This window comes from Cucurbita pepo, chromosome 3, assembly GCF_057944985.1.
Source record: "Cucurbita pepo subsp. pepo isolate OVF chromosome 3, ASM5794498v1, whole genome shotgun sequence".
NCBI lineage: Eukaryota > Viridiplantae > Streptophyta > Magnoliopsida > Cucurbitales > Cucurbitaceae > Cucurbita > Cucurbita pepo.
The window spans coordinates 15,552,289-15,570,099 of record NC_141800.1 but is presented as its reverse complement, the minus strand read 5'-3'; the positions used below and the strand labels follow the sequence as shown (position 1 = coordinate 15,570,099).

The 17,811-nt window shown below is 38.9% G+C and overlaps 5 protein-coding genes across 6 annotated transcripts; 2 read left to right on the top strand and 3 right to left on the bottom strand.

Moving 5' to 3' along the window:
* The first annotated feature begins 248 nt into the window (after positions 1-248).
* On the top strand, positions 249-3,642 carry PDK (pyruvate dehydrogenase kinase). Its single transcript, XM_023672804.2, has 6 exons — positions 249-795; positions 1,522-1,783; positions 1,909-2,089; positions 2,249-2,396; positions 2,481-2,694; positions 3,427-3,642. Exons 1-6 carry the CDS (start codon positions 547-549, stop codon positions 3,483-3,485), a joined length of 1,113 nt encoding a protein of 370 aa, XP_023528572.2. The 5' UTR covers positions 249-546; the 3' UTR covers positions 3,486-3,642.
* A 2,296-nt stretch (positions 3,643-5,938) lies between these two features.
* Positions 5,939-10,416, bottom strand: LOC111790870 (hAT dimerization domain-containing protein). Its single transcript, XM_023671977.2, has 6 exons — positions 9,088-10,416; positions 8,314-9,000; positions 8,151-8,234; positions 7,993-8,068; positions 7,569-7,885; positions 5,939-6,342 (listed from the first exon to the last, which is right to left on the bottom strand). The coding sequence occupies exons 1-6, from the start codon at positions 10,414-10,416 to the stop codon at positions 6,130-6,132; spliced, it is 2,706 nt and encodes a 901-aa protein (XP_023527745.2). The 3' UTR covers positions 5,939-6,129.
* Positions 10,417-11,576: 1,160 nt separating this feature from the next.
* LOC111790876 (uncharacterized) lies at positions 11,577-13,042 on the bottom strand. Of its 2 annotated transcripts, none has more exons than XM_023671982.2 (2): positions 12,037-13,042; positions 11,577-11,811 (listed from the first exon to the last, which is right to left on the bottom strand). In XM_023671982.2, exon 1 carries the CDS (start codon positions 12,836-12,838, stop codon positions 12,134-12,136), a length of 705 nt encoding a protein of 234 aa, XP_023527750.2. In that variant the 5' UTR covers positions 12,839-13,042; the 3' UTR covers positions 11,577-11,811; positions 12,037-12,133. The 2 variants fall into 2 exon arrangements, with proteins under 2 accessions (XP_023527750.2, XP_023527751.2); XM_023671983.2 differs by having other exon boundaries at positions 11,577-11,782.
* A 608-nt stretch (positions 13,043-13,650) lies between these two features.
* On the bottom strand, positions 13,651-15,230 carry LOC111790873 (diacylglycerol O-acyltransferase 3). Its single transcript, XM_023671980.2, has 2 exons — positions 14,803-15,230; positions 13,651-14,543 (listed from the first exon to the last, which is right to left on the bottom strand). The coding sequence occupies exons 1-2, from the start codon at positions 15,190-15,192 to the stop codon at positions 13,932-13,934; spliced, it is 1,002 nt and encodes a 333-aa protein (XP_023527748.2). The 5' UTR covers positions 15,193-15,230; the 3' UTR covers positions 13,651-13,931.
* Positions 15,231-15,947: 717 nt separating this feature from the next.
* On the top strand, positions 15,948-17,068 carry LOC111790874 (uncharacterized). The gene is made up of 2 exons (XM_023671981.2): positions 15,948-16,300; positions 16,416-17,068. Exons 1-2 carry the CDS (start codon positions 15,958-15,960, stop codon positions 16,964-16,966), a joined length of 894 nt encoding a protein of 297 aa, XP_023527749.2. The 5' UTR covers positions 15,948-15,957; the 3' UTR covers positions 16,967-17,068.
* The last annotated feature ends 743 nt before the right edge of the window (positions 17,069-17,811 follow it).

Below are 17,811 nucleotides of genomic sequence, written 5' to 3'. Positions count from 1 at the left end.
GAAAAAAATTAATTAATTTTTTAAATAATACAAAAAAACAATATAAATTTGACGTATTCAACATTTTTCCCCCCATAAATAGTTATATTTTCTTTTAAGTTAAATAATAAAATTAAAGGTAAAATGGGAGAATTTAAGGAAAATAATTTTTATATTAGAAGTTAATTAAATGATTAATATATTAATTTATTTAAAATTGTTTAGTTTCAGACAGAAAAAACAAAAATAAATAATAATTCTATTTTTTTGTAGAAGAGGAGGAAGGAGTCCGAAAAATCCAACAATCAGAGCCCCAAATATGTTCATTCGGACGCCCATGACTGCGATCTGTTTCGAATTCCAACCCTAACAATAAATTCTCTCGGGACAGGAAGAACAGCAACTGCCTCGTTAATGCCTTGACACAAGGAAATTGTAGCAAAACAAGCAAAAAAACAGGGGTCGTTTGCTTGAAGAAATCGCTCAAATTCGTCTTGTTGTTGTTGTTCTCTGGTTTTTGCTGCGACTTCTTTGGCTTGCATGCCGGTTCTTTCTTCTGTTTGAGCCATGGCGGCTAAGAAACTCTGTGAGACCTTCTCCAAGAGCCTGATCGACGAGGTTCAGAAATGGGGTTGCATGAAACAGACTGGGGTTAGCTTGAGATACATGATGGAGTTTGGTTTGAAGCCTACTCCCAAGAATTTGCTTATTTCTGCTCAGTTTCTTCACAAGGAGCTTCCAATTCGGATTGCTAGAAGAGCTATTGAACTCGAGAATCTTCCTTATGGCCTCTCTGTTAAACCTGCTGTTTTGAAGGTCTTTCTCTTCACCTTTCTGAATTCTTGAATTTATGAACATTATCTGACTGCGACCAATTAGAAATCTGCTAATTGATTCATGTAATGTTTTTGTTTCTTCGTTTTTCATCACTGGCTTCTGATTTTGGCGTCTGATCGTCACTTCTTGTGCATTTTTTGAAAATTCTTTACACCTTTTTTGTGTTGCCAATTAACTTGTTTGTCTGAAGTTTCCAATTTAGGATGTGCATCTTTATCACTGTTCATGTTTGTTTGTTTGAATTCTATACAATTATTCTATTCTCTATTCGTTGTTGTGGAAGATTCCCTTAGCTCTTTTGCTGGTTAACTGTTCTCTGCTACAGATTGCTCTTAAAAGTTCAATTCTTTGTTGTATTTTATATCTACTATATTTGGGACATATTTTTTTCCTACAAAAGTGCATGCATTATTAAATGTTCAAACGTTTTGGGGTTTGTTCTAGGAAAACATTTCTTGGTAATTGTTTTGTAAAGTTGTTCTAAAATTTGTGTATGTTTCAGAAAAATGAACTTACTGTTCATCTCAGAATCACATTCTTGTGAATAGTGATTTCGATGTATATGAACTTTTTTCTGTTCTTCATAATCACAATCTTTGAAAACGGAGAACTGTTTTTGAACCAGTTGTGGAATCAGTAGCCCATTAGTTTCTTATTTGAGTATCACGGTGTATGAAAAGGCAGAATTCTGTATATTATACGTAGGTTCGCGACTGGTATTTGGATTCTTTCCGTGACCTTCGGGCCTTCCCCGAGATAAAGAACCCAGATGATGAAAAGGAGTTTACACAAATGATAAAGGCAATTAAGGTGAGACACAACAACGTGGTTCCGATGATGGCTTTAGGCGTTCAACAGCTGAAGAAGAGCATTGCTCTAGATAGTATTGGTTATCAAGATCTTCATGAGATTCATCAGTTTTTGGATCGCTTCTACATGTCGAGAATTGGGATTCGTATGCTCATTGGTTGGTTGAATTTCAATTCCCATCTAAGTTTTCTTTGGAGGGGAATATCAAAATCTAAATCATGCCAGTATTTTGTGATTTCTGGAGGCTTAACACGTCGTTTGTGAAATTTGATTGTTACTCAGGGCAGCATGTCGAATTACACAACCCCAATCCCCCTCCTGACTGTGTAGGATATATACACACAAAAATGTCCCCTGTGAAGGTCGCGGAGAGTGCCAGTGAGGATGCTCGTGCTATCTGTTTGCGTGAGTATGGCAGTGCCCCTAATATCAAAATCTATGGAGATCCAAGTTTTACATTTCCGTAAGTTCTTCATTTTGACTTCGCTCGTATTGTTTCCTGCTTCTAGATCTTATTGTTCCATGTTTTGCCAATGTAGCTCTATCTGGGATTGGATTTTGAGACCATTGATCTCTGTTATGTTCTTTGTTTCTATGTTCTTTTGTTTCTTAACCTTTTCAGTTATGTTCCAACACATTTGCAACTTATGGTCTTTGAGTTGGTTAAGAACTCGTTACGTGCCGTGCAAGAGCGTTTTATGGATTCTGATAAAGTTTCTCCTCCGGTTAAAATTATAGTTGCTGATGGAATTGAGGATGTCACTATTAAGGTATAGGTCTTGTGCATCACCAAAGTTAAGAAACTTCATTCTCTACGCAGTCTCATAATAACTGTGTATATGACTGACTTATAGGTATCTGATGAGGGCGGTGGCATACCTCGAAGCGGGCTTCCCAGAATTTTCACCTACCTCTACACCACAGCAAAAAACCCTCTGGACGAACATCCCGATCTGGGAACAGCAGACTTGGTGACAATGGCTGGATATGGCTATGGCCTTCCGATAAGTCGTCTGTATGCCCGTTATTTTGGCGGGGATCTGCAAGTGATCTCCATGGAAGGATATGGTAAGTAGATTCTTGCTTTTTTAGTTTTCACAGTTGACTTCAGTAGTTTTAAGCACAATTCTGTAAATGCTGTTTCTTTCTTGTACATGGCTCACAGAGAAATGCTTCATGTTCCTCCATGTTTAGATCTCTAGAATCCGAAATCATGTCTGATTCTCTCATTCTACTTAGTTGTAGAGTCGAGGACGAGGCGTTTTATAGCCCTCTACACTCCATCTATAACAGGCCTAAGCCCACCGTTAACAAATATTGTTCTCTTTGAGCTTTTCCTTCCAGGCTTCCCCTCAAGGTTTTAAAACGCTTCATGTTCCTCCATCGATCAGCCTTTCCTCCATGTTTAGATCTCTAGAATCCGAAATCATGTCCGATTCTCTCATTCTACTTAGTTGTAGAGTCGAGGACGAGGCGTTTTATATGTCCTCTAGACTCCATCTATAGCAGCCCAAGCCCACCGTTAACAAATATTGTTTTCTTTGAGCTTTTCCTTCTAGGCTTCCCCTCAAGGTTTTAAAACGCGTCTGCTAGGAAGAGGTTTCCATACCCTTATAAAGAATGTTTCGTTCTCCTTCCCAACCGATGTGGGATCTCACACCATCCATTACAGTGGATGGAAAGCATATCTTGAAAAGTTGATTTCTAACCATCATGTCGCATCTGCATGTGAACTCAACGTCGATATGCTCGCTCGTTCTCGGGCTGATAACTGCTACATTGCTATTGAACTGTTTACAGGAACAGACGCATATCTACACCTATCTCGTCTGGGGGATTCACAAGAGCCACTGCCATGAGCAAAAGGAAGAAGAAGAAGATTTGGTATTGAAATTGATCCAATTGTAAGAACTTGGAATTTAGTAAAAGCGCATTCCTTTTACCTTTATCTTTACCGTTGCCTTTGCCTTTGTATATTCTGCCTTTTGCTTTATGCAAAAATGCATTTTCTCATTACCATACCATTTATTATTCCTTAGCCATTTCTTTAACATATTCTTTTTTTTTTCTTTAATTAGTCCAATTTTTTTACTATTTTTTTGAAAAAAAATTTAGTTAATAAATTATCATTACACTAAACAATATTATTTAGATGTTTATAGAAAAAAAATCATTTTTTTAAGAAAAAATTCCAAACATAGTATAAAATCTAGGTATATAATTGATTTTATAATAGTTAGTATTATTATTATTTTTATTACTTTAATCAACTTGTGATTGATAAATTTGGATGTAATCCATATTTTATGAGTTATGTTGAAAACGACTTCTTTTCTCTAATTAAAAATTATTGGGCTGTTTTTTTTTTTTTTTATTTAGTTTAATTTGTTTTTTAGTTTTTTTTTTTTAAGACCAAACATGTCAGTACTGTTGTTTTTTTCTATTTGTAAAATTTATAATTGTTTATTAAACAAACATTTAAATTCTTAATCAAATTTTAATATAAATAATAAGTTTATCAAAACTAAAAAAAAAAATAGTTTTTTAAATTTGGTTAATAATTTAAATGTTTTTAAATATATATGAAAATAATGGAAAAATTTGTGAAAAAAAAACCCAATTTTTTAAAATAATATATATATATATAAAAGAATGATAACTGAAAATTTACAAGAAAATATATGAAATTATCTTAAATTCATTGTACTTTATAGTAATTTTAAAAAATCGATCCCAAATAATCATTAATGAATACAATAAAGTTGTTGGCACATCGATGTCAAGTTGACCCTTATCAAGATAAATTAAATGGATATTATCGTTTCAATAAAATATATATATATATTATAAAAAAAGGGGTTGTTTGAAATTAATTTTAAGAAAAATACACTTTTTTTTTGTCATTTTCAATGCGTCTATTTAATAGAGGCATTATGGTTTTGTTTTTATTTCTTTTAAAAAGATTAGCTTTCCCATGTTATTAAATCCAAATAAATAAATAAAAAATTAAATAAATTAAGCATAATAATTTATTGTAAGAATAACTTTCCAAGTGTTAAAAAAGCTTGATCCTACGTGGATTAAAAAATTGGAATCAATAAAGTGGTGTTTGTACAGTCAGCAAAAACATAACATTAAATAACTAATTAACTAATTGTTGTCATGTCGTTTTGAAGTACATAAAACCTTTCTAACTATTTTTTTATGAGGAAAAAAGAAGAATAGATTATATTAGATTCCTCTTAATACTTATCTCATATTTTAATGGGAACCAAAGCCTAAACTTAAATTAATACAAAAATTATGCTCTAATCAGTATTTAATTTTGTCCATGAACCAAGAAAAAAAAAAATTAAAGATTAAAATAATAAAAGTTTAAGTGAAAAGTGAAAGAGATGCTAAATCTAACCAATAAATTATTCAAACTTATCCATAAAATCAAGCCATAACTAAGTAATAAAGGTTATAGTGTTGGGTTGAGTTGCGTACTTGTATTGGTCGCTTAACGCCTAACTTGTCGTTGTAAAACTTATTTGATTCCCGAAAAGTAGCATGGAAGAATTGTTTGAGATTGGGCACGACCCTTCTTCCTTTGCACCGGACCACTAAATGCACAAATATTGTTCTGAAAGAAAGAACTCTAGTGAATGGTTTAAAAGTGCCTCCAATTGTCTAGCTATAACTAACAACATTTCGATGACGACTCAAAACTAAAAGCTTTTATAACTCTTTTTGTCTGCACACGACCATAAACTATCTTTGCTTATCTACCCTCAAATGGAACATCGGTTTGACTCGACATGATTGACCGTGGGAGCACCCGATTAGCGGGATTATCATCCAATGTTTCTCAATAAATCAAATCAACCAGTTAAAAGACAGCACTTTCATCCCTCTGAAGTCCTGTCTTCAGAGTTTATCAAACCATTCTCATATGCATTGAGTGCTTCATTCTAGTCCCAAGGATTTTCAGAGTTAATGCAAATATCTACTTACATTGGTTGGGGAGGAGAACAAACTTACATTGGTTGGGGAGGAGAACAAAACACTATCTATAATGGTGTGGAAACCTTCCCCTAGTAGATACGTTTTAAAGCCTTGAAGGGAAGGCCGAAAGAGAAAGGCTAAAGAAGACAATATCTACTAGCGGTGGGTCTGGGTCGTTATACCCGAGGCCATGTATTCGAAGGATTGGAACTTCATATCACAAGCTATGGATTACAGACCACATTTACTACGAAAATCGAGACGATCCTCATGAAGCAAAAACAACTTGCTGCTAAGAAATATATACACTCAAAACACGAGGAACTTAAGAACTGATAACTAACTTCGAACAATTTACCGTTTGGATTTGGATTTGAATAAGAGTAAAACTTCGTGTAATTACAGATGCACCTGGATTAAAGCTGACTTGGGTTATAGAGATCAAAAACATAAATATGAAGTCATAAATCAGGTAACCAGACAATGGCTGGTGAGCTCAACTCATTAGTGTCAAGTTTAGTCACTTAGCTCATCGTCGTAGAACTTAACATCGGCATCATTGTCGGTGGAAGCGCCTCCATTGGCAGGGTTGACATCCAATGGTTCGACATTAGTCAAACAAACCAGTTGAAGACAGCCCTTCCTCGCCGCCTCTGTAGTCCCGTCCTCATAGTCAATCAAATCATTCTCATATGCATCTAGTGTCTCCATTCCAGGACAAAGGATTTCCTGAAATACATAAGGGTTTTCAACTCCAGAAGGATGCCAGAGGACACATATTAAAAGGACGATTATTTAAAACAGTGAAACTCACTCAAGAACATCTTTCACATATTTCTCTTTTCATGTGTTGAATCACAAATCCAAGAGCTTAATCTGTCAAGGATTTCAGATTAACGTTTTCGAATTGAACACTCGAGCCTGATGGGTAATCTGGTGGTATAGGCATTAGATATTTGGAGATATCCTATAAGGCTATAACGTTTGGGTTTAACCCCGCATAGAAAATTTCATTTCTTAAAATCCATGGTGTCTCCTAAAATTGGCTGTGAGATCCCACATCGGTTGGAGAGGAGAACGAAACATTCTTCATAAGGGTGTGGAAACCTCTCCCTACCAGACGCGTTTTAAAAACCTTGATGAAGGAAAGCCCAAAAGGGAAAGCCCAAAGAGGACAATATCCGCTAGCGGTGGGCTTGGACTGTTGCAAATGACAGCAGAGCTAAACACCGGGTGATGTGCCAGCGAGGAGGCTGAGCCCCGAACGGGGTGGACACGAGGCGGTGTGCCAGCAAGGGAACAAGTGCCAATGATTGGAGAAGGGAACAAGTGCCAGCGAGGATGCTGGGCCCCAAAAGGGGGTGGATTGTGAAATCTCACATCGGTAGGGGAGGAGAACAAAACATTCTTTATAAGGGTGTGGAAACATCTCCCTAGCAGACGCGTTTTAAAAACCTTGATGAAGGGAAAGCCCAAAGAGGACAATATCTGCTAGCGATGGACTTGGACCATTACAAATGGTATCAGAGCCAAACACCGAACAATGTGTCAGCGAGGAGGTTGAGCCCCGAGGGAGGGTGGACATGAGGTAGTGTGCTAGCAAGGACGCTAGGACCCGAAGGGGGGTGGATTGGGGGTCCCACATCGATTGGAGAAGGGAACAAGTGCCAGCGAGAATGCTGGCCCCGAAAGGGAGTGGATTGTGAGATCTCACCTCGGTAGTTAGGGACTCAATTTTTTTGTTGGGACTAGTTTTTTTTCTAATAACCTAGTATATTCTTCCATTTCTCTTCATGAAAGTGTGGTTTTTTCCCCTACAACCAAAAGGCAAAAAACAAAAAAATGTGACACTTGGAAGACATAAGGCATGCCTTCCACTATATGAAGTCTATGGATTGCAGCTCATTTGCATATAATGGAATCTCTATGCAGGTAAAGATGGTGGGACTACATACCTCATCTTCTTGCATGCCTTGTTTCTGAGGTTCCACAATCCAATCATCCAACAAATGTTCCATAAGAATATCATCAAGAGAAACAGAGTCACTAGATCGCTTTCTTAGTTGGCGTTCTCGAAGCCGAAGGTTGTAGTGAACATACAACAAATCAGCCATTTTTCTCTGAGACAAAGCATTGTTCTTTTGACTGCGTTCATTCTTGAAAGGGGACCAGTAGTGTTCACAACACAAAGATGAACATGTTTGACTCAGTATGCGAACAGCTATTTGTTGCAGTTCTAAACAACTAATTCCATGTTGTTGCCACCATGCAGCTATTCAAGCAAAAATGAAACTGATAACTACGATTCAACTATCAACAAAAACGGAGTTTTCTATTACTTTGCTTATATTTAATACTGAAGGATAATGCAGCAATCACCTGGATCAAGCTCTGTTCTTGTACTGATAGCCAGCTCAGTTCCAAAATCAGATTTTGCTGAATTATAGTCCGAAATCTGGGGACAGCCAATATCGAAGTAGTGAAGATTACACAAAATCAGGACAATCGACAGGCTCGTAAAATAACCCATCCATTACCTGCATAGATGCAGAAATCCTTCTGGAACTGTCAGACTCGAGCCGAACTATGCATTCATTAAGTCCACGAACCACCTCCGAATGCTGCACGAACAAAGGAAATGTAGCTGAGAAAAGAGATTGTCATGATTTTGGAACACCCAAGAAGTAGTTATTTTCATACCGCCACGAAATCAGGACGATATCTGTATGATGGGTTTAAGAAAAAAGCAGCCATATGTAAAGGGTGGCAAAATAAAGAATTCCAGTTGCTATCTATCACATTCCAGAATGGTCCATATTTCCTGGCATCGTCGCCATGAATGGATTGTATAGCGAACTTGGCTCTGTACATGTCATTATATATAGATGACATCGACAAGCTTTGAACCGAATCGGATTTTTGAAGAACTTGCAATACTGGTTCCACAGATTTACAAACATATTGAACCTTCTTCCAAAATGAAGTATTTAATACAATCATCTCTACTTCTTGTCCCTCACCAGATTTAGAAAACCTGCAAGAAGTCCACTCATTGGAGACGAACATTCTCCGTAAACTAGCTCTGTGGTCCAGCAAGCACTGCAAAGTAGCAAAGTTCGAGGCGTTCCGAGTAACTGCAGGTCTAAGAAGTTCCAACCCTTGGGTGAACTCGTTCTTCATGAAATTTAACAACCAGTTCCGATTGTAAATAAACTTGGTAATTTTTTGGCACTTTTCCATGCAATCTTCCACGGATCTCAATTTCAAAAAATCTTCAAGCATGTGATCAATACAATAGGTCGCACATGGCGTCCAGAATAAATTTCTTCTCTTCTCCTCGAGCATTTTACTAGCAGCTTTATAATTAGGAGTATTCTCAGTGATTACCTAAAGAAATAATGGAGAAAAACAAACAATTATCAGCAAGGACACTGGCAATAAAGAATAGAACTACGAGCTGATTGCAGAAACTACCTGCACCACATTTTCCTCCCCAATTTCATCTACCACTGCATCAAGCACCCTAAACAAGTTTGAAGGGTCATCTGCTACTTCAGTGGCATTGACTGATGAGACAAAGTAAACACCACGGGGACAAGAAACCAAAAAGTTTATAGACGTTCGACCATCTGAATCCTTCCGACTGTCCACCAGTATAGAACAGCCAGTAATTGCCCAGGAGGCCTTCAACTCAACCAGGTAAGTCTTAATGGTTGCCACTTCGTCCTGTAATAACCGACCAGATATCAATTGACACGAGGGGCCAACCAAGCCTGATCCATATTGACCGACTGTCTCCAACATCTTATGAAAGTAAACAGAATTTGCAGACTGGAAAGGAATTCCTGCATAGCAAAAGAATTTGCAAATTGCAGACATTACTTCTTTGCGTGACCTCCTATTGGCTCCTCTTTTTACTAATGCTTGTTTGTGCAACTGTTCGGTTGGTCTTTTCGTGGTTTTCAGAAAAACAGAATCTAACCTCGATCTTTTAACCGACGGTTCAGATCCACCACCAGGGGACATTCCCCTAAAGGTACTTCTCAAATCTTTGCTCGACCTTTTGTCACCATCGATCAATCTTTCCTTGCTAATATGATGCAAGGATTCCTCTTTCTCGTCTTCCTCTTCTTCATTATCTGATTGCATAAAATAAGCCGATAACTCGTTGGCATCGGTTTGTCCATTTCTCCTGCCAGTACGATGCCATTTCATATTCTCTTTGATCTTAAGATACACTTCCTCAGGAGCGTGTTTACACGGGGCTACCTCTCCAGGAATTCTGGCTAGATGTTGCTTAAACCTATTAATACCTCCACTAACTATCTTTTCACAGTAGTTGCACTTAACCTTCTTCTTCCTTTCGTCCTGAGCCACACCGTGTTCCCATCCAGGGTCAACATATCTTAATGACCTTAGAGGAGTCATGTTAGAACCGACGTTTCTGCTTACCATCAATTGCCTTCCTCTATTTCTATAAGCCACATGTAAACCACCATCTTCATCATCATTGGAATGGAAGTTCAAATATGATTGTTCATCATCTTCCGACTGTCTTGGTTTCTTATTGGAACGACAACCTTCCAGGTTTTCTCTCATTCTCAAATATACTTCCTCTGGAGCCTTGTCACAATACGTAACTTCCCCCGAGACTCGAGCTAAATGTTGCTTCAACCTATATATGCCACCACTAACTATTTTCCCGCAATAATTACATTTAACCTTCTTTTTCTTTTCATCTTGAGCAACTCCATGCTCCCAACCTGGATCAACAAATCCACACGTGCGAATAGGGGCCATCATTGGTAAAACACTAAGGTAAATGCAACTAATCTCCTCGACCAATCTAACCGAGCAGAAGTCTAATGCGCGTCTGCAAGAGATCGGTCAGCACATATTCTGAAAACTCCAGCTAACGATGTGATCGATCAAAAGGTGCCTAAAATTTACAGTCAAGAGAATTTATGGTGACACCATTAGACATTCTACATTGATTCCTTTTCATGTTGACTATGAAAACCTATTATAAAACAACAATGACATCCTATATATTGGGATTTTCTTATCTAAACAAAGAAATATGAAAATCAAAACTGTGAATAGAGAAGCAAGCAATCTTCATAAACAAAAAGTATGAACTTAGAGGTCCGGTAAACACAGCTAACCCTAAGATAAATAGAATATTAATCGATTTGACCATACCAAGCATCACATTAAATGGTTATGCTATAAGAAAACAGACTATAGTTCACCAAAATAAAGAAAGAAAAGCTGAAAACAAGTCAGAATCCTTCATAACAGTTTGGAATTTCATCGAACAGGTGATACACAGAAAACACACAATTTAAACAGGAACAAAAACTGAAAACAATCATATGAAACTAACTTATAAATTGCAACGATAAACAGGAACCATACAATCTTCAATACCTTGAATGTGAAGAAATTCCGACCCCTTTCAGAATCTTTCTGGCGGTTTCACCGGCATTCTGAATTTAACGGCATCCATAATCTTTGATTACTTTCTGAGAATCAAAAAGGTTGATTCCAGGTTTAAAGACAAAGAAAAGAGGGTGCCGAGGGGGAGAGAGAGAGGAGCTTGACGAAGGGCTGGTGGGATCGCTGGTGGAATCGTGAGTCGCGAGTGGAATGTCTGGGTGAGATGGGTTGAACTCGACTCGTTCTGGTCTCTAGGGTTCCAGATCGCTAATTAAGAACATTTCCCTTTTTTTTTTTTCGTGGGAAGGAAATAAAAGGGGGAAACCCGAAACCCCATTAATTAATTATAGATATTATTCTCAAAAGTAACGTTCTTTACTAGTTGTAAGGAAAAAGAAGAGGTTTTTTTTTTTCGAACTCAGAAAAATAATTTATGGACGGGGAAATTCAGTGAGTCAACTCGGTTAACTGGAAGCGAGTTGAATCGAGCAGACTCGGTCTATAATCTGAATCAAACGAAACGAAATGATGGTATCTCAGAAAATTCACCGCAGAATCAGACTTTGTTAGTTGAAATCAGCACTATCTATCGCCGCCGGCGTCGTGATATGGCCACCGTTCCACCGCCACTGGTATTTGAATATCAAATGTTGACCGTGGCTCCGCAGTGGCGATTCTTGTAGCTTGAAGGCGGCAACAATGGCTTCCACACCTCAAAAGCTATGAGATTCTGATCAAAATGGCCGATAGAAGAGAGAGCTGCATGAAGAAGAAGCTGAGAACTATATATAGAGCAAATAGAAGTGATAAAATGAAGAATTGAATCGATAAAGCAGAACAAGAACAATCAAATAATATTGAAATTTTGAAATGTACATGGAAATCCATTCACACTTCCTTTTACTGATTTGTTCTTGCATCTATGAATATAGAAAAATCGTCACTGCATCGATCCACAAGCTTCCATGGATGAGTAAATAGTACCTCTGCGCCCTGATTCAACTGAATCTTGGAGGTACTCGATTGAATGCGAGTTGAAGAAGATTACTCTACAGTTTGTTTCCTTAATCAGCTACCTTCGTCAAAACTGAGTCTGATTCGCCTTCATACGCTCAAGAATGGCTGTTACCACTTCACCTTGTAGCTCGGTTTCTTCTTCTTCTTCCACCGCACCAGCAGCAGCATTTCCATTAGTTTTAGCATATCCATTTCTGTCTTTCTCCTGAAGTACAAGATAAGCAAGCCGTTCCAAGGCGAGAGTAGCCTGCTTCTTAGCGAACACAGCATTTCTGATCTTCATCTCCGCTACAGCCCTAGCGTCAGCCGCCGCTCTTCGCATGGATTGAGCGGCGACACGAGCCGCAGCGACAATCGCCTTCGCCGATTTACCATCTCTACCGGCCAAAACGGCAACGGCAGGCTCCGATTGGCGAAGGCCGCCGGAGTCGAAACCGTCGAAGAAGGCAAAACAAGGATCGGAGCAGATAGGGCAGAGGAACGTAGAGGAAAAACGAAAGGAAGCGCAAGAGACATGAGATATTGAAGGGCATCTGAAGCACATAACTCGCTGATGAGACGACGGCGGAGTCGAATCGTCGTAAATATCGAAGCAAAGAGGACAGAAACGGGAAAGATTGTTCTTAAGGACGCAATTGGTGCAGAGACGACGGAAGGAGGCTTTGAAACGGACATTGTGGAGGATCCAGCTTACGGACTGAGAAATCCCGCATTCGTGGCAGTTAGAAATGGAGTTGGATTGAAGATGGTTGCAGTGCGGCCGATTCATCGAAGGAACAGCAACAGCAGCAGCATTCACCGGGACAGAAACCCTAGAATCGGAGCCGGCGACAAAATCCGGGCTGTGAAGACGAGGAAGAAGAAGAAGTCACCTGGCGATTTGGGTCTCTTTGTTTGAATTTTGAACTCAATCTGCACATCAACGTCTTCGTTCATTTTCTCCTAAATTATTAATTTTCCACCCTATATTTATTTATTTAATTTTAATGATTAAGAATTTTAATGAGTTTTTATAAGATAATTGTTGAAATATATTTACATTTAATTTGTAATTAACATATAGCGGCCTCAAATCAAGCAATATTGTAATTAACCGATAGCTGCCTAAAATCGAGCAATACTTAGACTAGCATGAGCTAGTTATGAACAGGTATCTAACGTGAGCGTGTTATGAACAGGTATCTAACGTGAGCGTGTTATGAACAGGTATCTAACGTGAGCGTGTTATGAACAGGTATCTAACGTGAGCGTGTTATGAACAGGTATCTAACGTGAGCGTGTTATGAACAGGTATCTAACGAGAATTTGAACCCGTTAAGTTTCCTAACTATTTCATTTATTATAAAGTTAAAGGTATAACTACTAAAGCATGTATTTCTCGTTAAATCAACTAAGATGGACTATAACATGAACGAGCTTCTACCATTTGATATGAAAGTTTCCATGTTTCCATATACAAAAAAAAAATCATGCAAAATTGTCACATGTTCTATTGAATCACGGAATTATTAAAGATATAGTTGGTATGTAAAAGAGTATTTATACGAGATCTCCCGTCCGTAATTGACATCGAATATGTAATTGACATCGAGAAGATAAGTAATTAGTATTGAAATAGTGCAAATTCAATATTTTTTAACAAGAGTGTAAACTAATAACCTGAATACCCGAATCAACCGAACTCACAAATTCTGCTGACGATTCACCGTATAGCTTCCTTCCAATCCATGGATTGGATGGACAAATTTGAAATTTTAATAGTTGGTTTGGGTCCAAAAAGTTGGTTATCCCAACCCAACTCAGTATAACTCAAAAAGGGAAGATCATTTAGCTTCTCCGATGAGTATCATCAGTTGCAGGTGTTACCTTGATTGTTTCAGCACCCCTTGTTGTCCAAGATGATCAGCTACAATTCTACCAACATCCTCCACTCCAACTCCAATGCACAGAGGATTTGCAGAGCAGCTTTGTCCGGCCAACGCACCAGAAACTCTCACATTTGGTCCATCTCTGCATTTCCCCATGCATTTACACCCACAAACAGCACCATCAGCTCCCATCACCCTCTCAAATTCCTCCATCAATGCTGCTGCCCCTGCCTTCTTGCACTTGTTTCCCATACACACTTCAATCCTCCCTACAGATACCGATCGTGTGACGCCTATGTTTTTAGTGTCGGAATTGAGCAGTTGGGATTGCAAAGGAGGAGGCAGTGTTGATTCTTTAATGCCATTTGTCTTCCATTGATCTGGGAATGGCTGTGAAAGTGCCTTCCTTATTTGGTAGCTTGTGTTGGTCATATAGCCTTCGTTGTCACTGGATTCAGAGGATGAAGATGATGATGACTCGTGAATTGTTTTTGATCGAGTTGGTTTCAGCTTGGCCTTCTCTAACTTTCTCCTTCTTTTCTGGTCCTTTTCCTCAGATTTTAGTTGTTGAAGCTGTTTTACCAATGCCTCTCTTGTTTCCTCGATCTGCAATTAAGGGAACAACAAGGCGATCAATGGATGTTATCAACCAATCTATTCAGCCAAAACAAATACAACAAGAAATCATTCATGAAAATTGAGTTCTAGTGCGATCGAGCAGAAACAAGAGATTTGGATCGCAAGTATAAGCAAAGAAATCGCAAGTATTTTCAGCTGGTGCAGATCAAGTAGCGCGATCAAACCGGATTTAGGTCAAGAGATTCTAAAAATGCTTGAAGCGATTTTACAGAATTGTTCAACTTACAGAGAAGCGATCCGCTTGAAAGTCTCCGATCAAGCAATCATCAAATCGAAACACTAAGCCAGATTCATGATCCGTAGATGAAGAACCGGACAATCCTTTCAACAATTTCAATTTCTTCTTCACCGCTTCCTTCTCCTTCTTCAATCTCCTCCCCTGGCAATTCGGTCCAACATAATATCGCAAATGACCATTATCAGAAAACCTAGAAGAATCTATATTCCGACGACCGACGAGGCCAATAACGCGAGTTCCAGTACTAACAGAGCCCCCGGAAACGGACAGGCTACAGGGAGCCCGCCGTGCATCGGCGCTGGCGACATCAACGGATTGAGAAATCTCGCAGCGGAAGAGGCTAGAGAGCCGCCGGGTAACGGCGCCGGAGACCTCCATGGATTTGGGGAGGATTGAAGATTTCAACTAGAAAAGAAGCGACGAATCGAATTTTGAAACTAGTTTTGATGACGTGGCGGCTTTTGATTCGAAAGATGGAGGACCTCGTGGCGACGCATGTGGACCACGAGCTTTTTCCGTTACCGCGCAAGCTCTGCATTAACCCCCGCCGTTGGATGATTATAGCGTGGATTGTATGGCTGGTAGATAGTACACGTGGAAACACGTAGGATGCTGACGTGTACCGCTTTAAGTTTTTGGCTTTCCCTTTCCATTCAAACAAAAAATCATTTAATTTATTTAGATTTTTTTTTAATTATTTTTTTAAGAAATAATTATTTTAAAATAAATTAAGATAAGCATGCCACCTTAATGAATTTTCGTTCCTTATTTAAAATAAAAGAAAATATATTTGGCGTATGAAATTTAAAAAATAATTGTTTAAGTGGTCGACATACTCATTGGTCTCTCTCGCTTCTTGTAGAAGATATATTTTCAGACACGTGTACACATCTCTCCCCAAAAGAGCATCAACGCCCAACAAAATGCCACCTGTAAGTCGATGCTAACACGTGGCATAATCCGTACACCCCAACCGACCTCTCCAGACGCCACGTATCATCCCGTCTTCCTCCGCCACGTCTACTCACCGTTTACCGCTTCTCCACTATAAAAAAAAGCCCTAAATTCCCCATTTCGCCGGAGCTTAATTTTCTTCACTCTACTTGACGATTTCACTTATTTACTTTCAATTCATCAATCCAAATGCCTTCGATTCGAGTTCGCCGTTGCCGGATTGCTTTACCGGTGGCGGTAGCGGTGGCGTTGCTGGTTTTTATGGCGAGTTTTTGCTGGAGCGAGAACGTGGTGCACGTTCCGTCGACGGAGGAGGCTCGAGATTACCAAGAAATGAAGGTTGAGACGGCGGCGAAAGATGAAAAGGAAAAGGATCAGTCGGCGGAGACTTGGACGGAATGGGCGAAAGAGAAGATTTCCGGCGGACTTGGACTGAAAAATGAACGGCCAGAAGATGGCGTAAAGAAAGTTACTGATTTCACTTCCGGTGCCGCTGAAAAGGCGAAGGACAAAATGGGGAATGCAGCCTCAGGTTCTGTTCTTAATAAATTGTTATTTTGAAATTTATAAACAAATTTCTTCGAAATTGGAAGTTTCTAGAGAATTTTTCTGTGAATTTACTAAAAAGCTCTTTTCCTCTCCGGTAGAAGCGGGGCATTGCGGTGGTGAGAAGGGCAGAGAAGTGAAGGACACGGCGGCGGAGAAGGCCGGGAATGCTAAGGACAAGGCGGCAGAAATGGCGACCACGGCGGCCGGGAAGACAACCGAAGGAGCAGAGAAGGCGAAAGAATACGCATCCAATGCAGCAAAAGCAGCGAAGGAAAAAACCGCCTCGCTGAAGAACAGAGGCGAGGAAGTCGCCGGTGAGGCGGCGGAGAAAACGAGAGAAGCGGAGGAGGCAGCGAAGAAGAAAACAGAGGAAACAACGGAGGCGGCGAAGGAGAAAGCGAAAGAGAAGGGGAAGGAGACGAAGGAGAGCGCGGAGGCGGCAACGAGAAGAGCAGAGGAGGCGAAGGAGAAGGTGAAGAGCTGGGCGAAGGACGGGTACGAGGCGGCGAAGGAGAAGATAGGGGAGCAATACGAGGCGGCGAAGGAGAAGATGGAAGAGCAATACGAGGCGGCGAAGAAGAAGTCGCAGAGGATCAAAGACGACGTGGTTTGGTCGGAGGCGGAGGTCGGGGCGGACGACGAGCTGTGAATAACTCCGGCACGGGGGCGGGAGTGTGTGTTCGTATTATAATGTAGAGAAGAGAGTTTCGTTTTAAGATTTCAATAAATAGTTTCTAATGGTTTATAATTATTTATTTGTTAACTTTTATTATTATTAATAATGCTTCATTTATTTAATAAATGAGACACGAAATAAATACGAACAAAATAAAAAATAAAAATAAAAATAAATAAATAAGGACAAAGCACTTTTTATTTAGTACTTTCCCACGTGTTGTGTATTTTATTTTAAATGATTTCAGACATGGAATTTATTTTATTTTATTTAAATTAACGAATACACAAAATTAATTATTTTTAACCTTCAATAAAATAATTTTTTTTTATCATTTTAAAAATTTATTAAACACTCCTAAAATGGTTTTATTATTTAAAAAATATGCGTATTTTTATTAATTTTAGTCTAAAATAAAATTCTGAAAATTACCATAAATAAAAAAGTTGAAAAGGATAAGGATAAAGATTTTTTAAAATTATTATTTAAAAGTAAAGACAAGAATTTTGTAACCAATTATAATTATTTTAATGGCAAGACTCACGTTTAACACAGAGAGCCAAAAACGGTTGCGTTTCGTGTAAAGTCAATATCATCAGGTAAAATTCGGAGGCGGAAAAAAGAAAAGGAAAATAAATAAATAAATGCAATCATCCAAAGAAAATTGGAGAAAATATTAAAAACGGAAAAAGAAAGCCCAATGAAGCGCGTGGGGTCAATAGTACGTGGTTGCCATTAAAAGTGACTGTCACGTACTGTTCCCGCGCGTGGGGTTCCATTCTCTTCATTATTGAATCGTTGAATAATCGAAGGCGCGA